The sequence below is a fragment of the Pseudorca crassidens genome, chromosome 9 (genome assembly GCF_039906515.1).
Source record: "Pseudorca crassidens isolate mPseCra1 chromosome 9, mPseCra1.hap1, whole genome shotgun sequence".
Taxonomy (NCBI): Eukaryota; Metazoa; Chordata; class Mammalia; order Artiodactyla; family Delphinidae; genus Pseudorca; species Pseudorca crassidens.
Window position 1 is genome coordinate 49,040,736 of NC_090304.1, and position 6,164 is coordinate 49,046,899.

Below are 6,164 nucleotides of genomic sequence, written 5' to 3' on the forward strand. Positions count from 1 at the left end.
AGGAAAACACAGCCTCTCAGGAAGAGTTTCCAGGTAAGGTATCTCTTAACACCTAGCTGAGAAAAGGGCAGCCCAGTATGCAGACAGTGAAGGTATGGGCCAGGATGAGTCATCCAGGGAACTTGGGAAGGATAGATTTTGAGATAAGCATTGTTATCTCCAGGTTCCCTTTTACAAGTGTAAATGGACTTAGAGAGTAGTGAATGATAAATGAATTTGAGCTGTCACTTTCCCTTTTGGCAGGAGGCTTCAAAGAACCTTCGTATGTGAGAGCCCAAATGACTTGGAGAAGCAGAAAGAGAGAGTAGCGGAGGGAGAGCTAAGGTGCATTCAGTTCCCAGGTCTCCAGGGCCAGCCTCTCTGATTGTGCTCCTTATCCTAACAGGCTAGCAGGCTGCCAGTGTGACCTCACCTGCGCCAGTGCCCCCTTCTCCGTGCCAGCTATGAGTGCCTGCAACTTCACACATACCACCTTTGTGCTTATTGGTATCCCAGGACTAGAAGAAGCTCATTTCTGGATCGGCTTCCCCCTGCTTTCTATGTATGCCGTGGCAGTGTTTGGAAACTGCATCGTGGTCTTCATCGTAAGGATGGAGCGCAGCCTGCACGTTCCCATGTACCTCTTTCTCTGCATGCTGGCAGCCATCGACCTGGCCTTGTCCACAGCCACCATGCCCAAGATCCTAGCCCTCTTGTGGTTTGCTTCCCGGGAGATTACCTTTGACGCCTGTATGACCCAGATGTTCTTTATTCATGCTCTCTCAGCCATTGAGTCCACCATCCTGCTGGCCATGGCTTTTGACCGTTATATAGCCATCTGCCACCCACTGCGCCATGCCGCAGTGCTCAACAATAGAGTGACAGCCCAGATTGGCATGGTGGCCGTGGCCCGTGGATCCCTCTTTTTCATCCCATTGCCTCTGCTCATCAAACGGCTAGCCTTCTGCCAATCCAACGTGCTCTCACATTCCTATTGTGTGCACCAGGATGTAATGAAGTTGGCCTATGCAGACACATTGCCCAATGTGGTCTATGGTCTTACCGCCATTCTGGTGGTCATGGGTGTGGATGCCCTGTTCATCTCTTTGTCCTATTTTCTGATTCTACGAACAGTTCTGCAGCTGCCTTCCAAGTCAGAACGGACCAAGGCCTTTGGAACCTGTGTGTCACACATTGGTGTGGTACTGGCCTTCTATGTGCCTCTCATTGGCCTCTCAGTGGTGCACCGCTTTGGAAACAGCCTTGATCCCACTGTGCATGTTCTCATGGGTGATGTCTATCTACTTCTGCCTCCAGTGATCAATCCCATTATTTATGGTGTCAAGACCAAACAGATCAGAACGCGGGTGCTAGCTGTGTTTAAGATCAGCTGTGACAAGGACTTTCCGGCTGTGGGAGGCAGGTGACCCTTACCATGGCACTTTTATCCTTAATGGCTTGATATAATGATTTCCTAATGTTAGCTTAATCCCAGTTGCCCATAAACACATCAGTGCTTTTCTCTGGTTGGCTTCCAAACACTTCCTCTGCTTGGGGTGAAATTGTTGAGGCTCCCATAATTCTTTTCCACAGGTAAAAATACTATTGACATCCTTATTATATAAAAGGCTTAAATAATAAAATAAATCAATAGTAAAAGAACATAAAGAAGAGTGACAAAAAGTACAATTGGTTTTGAAACGAAGGAAAAATTGTTCTGACTAGTAATCCAAGAACCCTATAGTAAAACAATACGTAACATTTTTGCCGATTAAATTACAGTTTTTATTAATGAAAATTCACAATGAAAGAGTTTGTGTTGAAACACATATCCTCGAGCATCACAGCTGATGGTGTAATTGGCAAAATATAGCAAGAACTTTTTAAAAGTTACATGCTTTAGGGAATTCCCTGGCAGTCCAGTGGTTAAGACTCTGCGCTTCCACTGCAGGGGGCACAGGTTCAATCCCTGGTCAGGGAACTAAAGATCCCACATGCCGTGTGGAGTGGTCAATAAATAAATAAATGTTACAGGCTTTAATGCTGTAATCTCACTTTTGAAAATTTATTCTAACGAAATATCTCTACCTATGTGGTAGGTACTGTTTTTGACCCCTGTTACCAGTGAAAGAAATGAGGTTTACATTAACAAGAAAGCTAAGTCACACAGCTTGTGGGTGCTGTGCCATGATCTGAAATTAAATTTCATAACCAAATACAGTTATTTAATATCCGTGCTATCTTGCTTCCTGTTTAACATCTGCCATTCATTTCCTCAGCCTGTGTAAATCCTGTTTTCTCTCTGCTGTGTGCCTTATGAGGTGAATGACTGTATCTGTATTGAGTGGTAACCCTGCCCTTGTTGTGAGCAACAAATCTAGGTTGCTCTTCATGTTTTACAGTGACCCTTCATGTTCTACAGCCTGCTTCTTTCCAGATTAAGGGAGAAGATATCCTCTCAATCATGTCTCCCTTTTTTTAAGTGTATTCTGTATCTGTCAAACATTTCCAATGTCTGAGTTTCAACTTAGGTATAAGATATTATAAATTTTATTTAAAATTTTGCTAAGTGTAACACCTATTTCTTTCATGTTTATAGAATCCCATAAACTCAGATTTGGAGATGTGAGAAGCTCCCTGGTCTTCTTTCCCACCAGTGCAGAAATCTGAATGCATCTTTTCTCAAGATGGGCTATTCCCATTGTATAGTTGAGAAGGTCTGATGAGAAGCTAAAATCTGAAGGCAATCATTGGGCCTATGTGTTCCCTCAGTAGTTTCACCGAACAAGTCTTAGGTGGGGGATTAGGGTGGATAAACCATGGGGGAGACTCCAACCTGTGGGCTCTTTCTTAGGAGGAAGGAACCTCGGACTCTTAACCTCTCTTCTGGAGAAGGGTCTTCCTAGCATATGTATCTGTGAGCATCCAGTTGTGAGTCCCTGCCCAGAGGCAGTAGAATAGGCTTCAAAGTCTTGCAGCTAATCAATGCAAAAAGACTAGGGCTGAGAGAAAGAGACAAAATGGAAGAAATGGATGATTTCCCTAAAGAAACGAAGGGGTGCTCATGCTCTGCAAAAGTGGAGATTCAGGTATTAAGTCTCACCCCAAATAATGAGGTCAGGAGCCTCGTTTTATGAGATTGAACCACCTATGTCTCTCCTCACAACTTCCATCCTCTTTTATTTTCCTGTGCATTACTCTGCCTCGAATCATACCCTCCTGGCTATTGCCATATACCTAAGAGGATGACAATTTAATAAAGTGTGTACCTCATGCTCCCAAATTCCTCACTGTTCACTGCAATACAATTTATTCATAGTCTATTGCTGTCTCCCCTACCCCTCCCTCTGCCCTAAGATGTTCACTTTTTAAATAGTAGTCAAACGTCTTATATTCATAGCAACACTATTCACAATGGCCAAAAATGTGGAAATAACCCAAGTGTTATTCAACATATGAATGGATAAACAAAATTAGTATATACATACAATGGAATATTACTCAGAACAAAATAATGATACGTTCTACAACATGGATGAATCCTGAGAACATGATGCTAAGTGAAACAAGCTAGACACAAAATGACAAATATTGTATGATTCCACTTATATAAGGTACTAAAAATTCATTGAGACAGAAAGTAGAATAGAGGTTACCAGGGGATAGGGAGAAGGGAGAATGAGGGGTTATTGTTTAATGGGTACTAAGTTTGGGATGATGAAAAAGTTCTAGAAATGGATAGTGCTGATGGTTGCACAACAATGTGAAAATACTTAATCTCACTGTATTGTACACCTAAAACAATTTGTTAGAATGGTACATTTTATGTATGTTTTGCTATGATAAATAATTATCAAAGAAAGAATATAAAACATATCACCATCAATTTAATAGCAAGAACATATTGAAATGATTGCATTTTGGATACACTGGGTTAAAGGAAATACATTATTAAGATTTTTAAAAAAAGTATCCCAAAGAGGAAGATACTTAATCCCCATATTGAGAGGAGGGCAGATCCTTGGGATGAGATTTAGGAGCTCAGAACCCCTCTTCTGCCACTAAGTGGTGACCTTGTCTAAATCACATCACATCTCTTTGAACGAAGTTTGTAAACTTGATGATTAAGTTAGATAAACTCTAAATCCCATCTCTATCCTAAATATTACGTGCTCTGAGCATTAAGAAGCCAGGAACAATTCTAAAGGTCCTGCAAGTCTGAAGCTCTCCAGGGTCTCCTTGGGAACTGCTTTCTGACCCACATAAGAAAACCAGCCCCCTTCCCTGAGGCCACACATGCTATTTACCCAAACACAGTATTTATCAACTTGATCTCCTACTCCCCGATTCTGCCAATTATAGCTCTTTCCAAAAATAAAAACTTCTCTCAAAGACTGAGGCTTTTCCACACAGGAGATATTCACGGGCTCTCTGAAAGGAAGCCCTGTCCAACAGAGAGAGCAAACCATTCTGACTCGTCAAGTCAATTCACTCCCTGTGAGGTTCGTTTCCCTCTTCTGTTTATTAGGAGCAATAATAGAATTGACCACTCAGTGATTTTGTGAGGATTATGTGCAATTATCCAGCACAACGCTTAGTGCAATATTTAATACATAGTATGAACTCAATAAATACTTATTATTATTATTATCATCATCATCAGGGAGGAGGTGGATAATAATTCCTGCCTCTCAGGGACATTGAGGGGATAGAAATGTGGGTTTCTGCCTTTGGCAAGCAAGGCACACAGATTTTTTTTAAACACTCATCTGATCACATTAGCCTGGGAGCTTGGAGTTTAGGACCTGGGCTTTTTTCCTCTCTTTCTCTTATACCAGTACCAGGACTAAGATTTGGGAGATGGAATAAAGGAAGGGAGTGTAGTAGATAGGGGAGGTGGGACTTACATGGGATTCAAATTGGATTGAAATGACTGATTTTACGCACTACAGGAGGAAGATCAACAGAAAGGCCATAGTTTTCAAAGTTGTCCCTGGAAAATGTGATTGCATCCTAGAAGGTGACAAACTAAAGGGGGGATTATGACCATTGCTTATTGCTTGTTCACACAGACCAGGGTCCTGGGAGAGTGTTTGCATTTTGTTTCCCAATGACCTGGAAGGGCTTCCAGGAGGAGGGCCTCTGGGTGCTTGGGGAGCTGAGTCAACTCGTCGAGGTAGTCGCAGGCAGCCCCTTCCATGAGAGACCTCTTGGTCTCAGGCAAGTGCTCACTGTAGTGAGAGTATCTTTCCCAGTGAAAAAGGGTCTCCAGGGACTGAGGACCATAAAAGTACTGCCTTGTTCCCAGCCATGTTTATGTTGGCCTGGACAGTGGACAGCACCAGTTTAGGTAGCCAATTCCCCATGAGATCCAAAGTGTCTGAGGTTGCCCTGTAATCAGGACAGCTCCCATCACTCCCCAGTAATTACATGTAGCCCCCATCTCTGAGCAGCACATCATTTATCCCACACTGGACTGACAAGAAATAAGGACAGAACATAAGTTTGTTTTTTTGTTTTGGGGGATAGATATTTCCTCAGGTTTTTTTTATTATTAGAAGAAAAGATTTACTCTCAATACAGATTTAGGACCAGAGATTACCAGAATCAACATATCTGAAATTCTTTCCAATGATGATCACCACGAATTCTCCCAACTGATGCCAGAATTCATGCCCAATGCCTTTTTTTTTTTTTGTGGTACGCGGGCCTCTCACTGTTGTGGCCTGCGGAGTGCAGGCTCAGCGGCCATGGCTCACGGGCCCAGCCGCTCCGCAGCATGTGGGATCCTCCCGGACCGGGGCACGAACCCGTGTCCCCTGCATTGGCAGGCGGACTCTCAACCACTGCGCCACCAGGGAAGCCCCCAATGCCTATTTTTTAATGTCATTTAACATTAAACGTTCGAGGATAACTTACAATGTTCTAGGCTCTGTAAAAAAAATGAGGAGGATACAAAAATAAACAATAGTGGATATTGTAGTGTATGTCAGATATTATCCGAAAGAAAAGAGATAACAAATGTTGGCAAGGATGTAGAGAAAAAGGAACATTTGTGCACTGTTAGTGGGACTGTAAATTGGTGCAGCCACTATGGAAAACAGTATGGAGATCACTCAAGAAATTAAAAATAAAAATGCCATAAGCAAGCATTACCTCAAAGAGATATCTGCACTCCCATATTG

General features: G+C 42.6%; 1 protein-coding gene across 1 annotated transcript; it reads left to right on the forward strand.

Moving 5' to 3' along the window:
• The first annotated feature begins 443 nt into the window (after positions 1-443).
• LOC137231306 (olfactory receptor 51E2) lies at positions 444-3,183 on the forward strand. The gene has a single exon (XM_067751800.1). It carries the CDS (start codon positions 444-446, stop codon positions 1,404-1,406), a length of 963 nt encoding a protein of 320 aa, XP_067607901.1. The 3' UTR covers positions 1,407-3,183.
• The last annotated feature ends 2,981 nt before the right edge of the window (positions 3,184-6,164 follow it).

Excerpts from the sequence above, each read along its gene's own strand:
- LOC137231306 (XM_067751800.1), top strand. The coding sequence starts at position 444 with ATGAGTGCCTGCAACTTCACACATACCACCTTTGTGCTTATTGGTATC.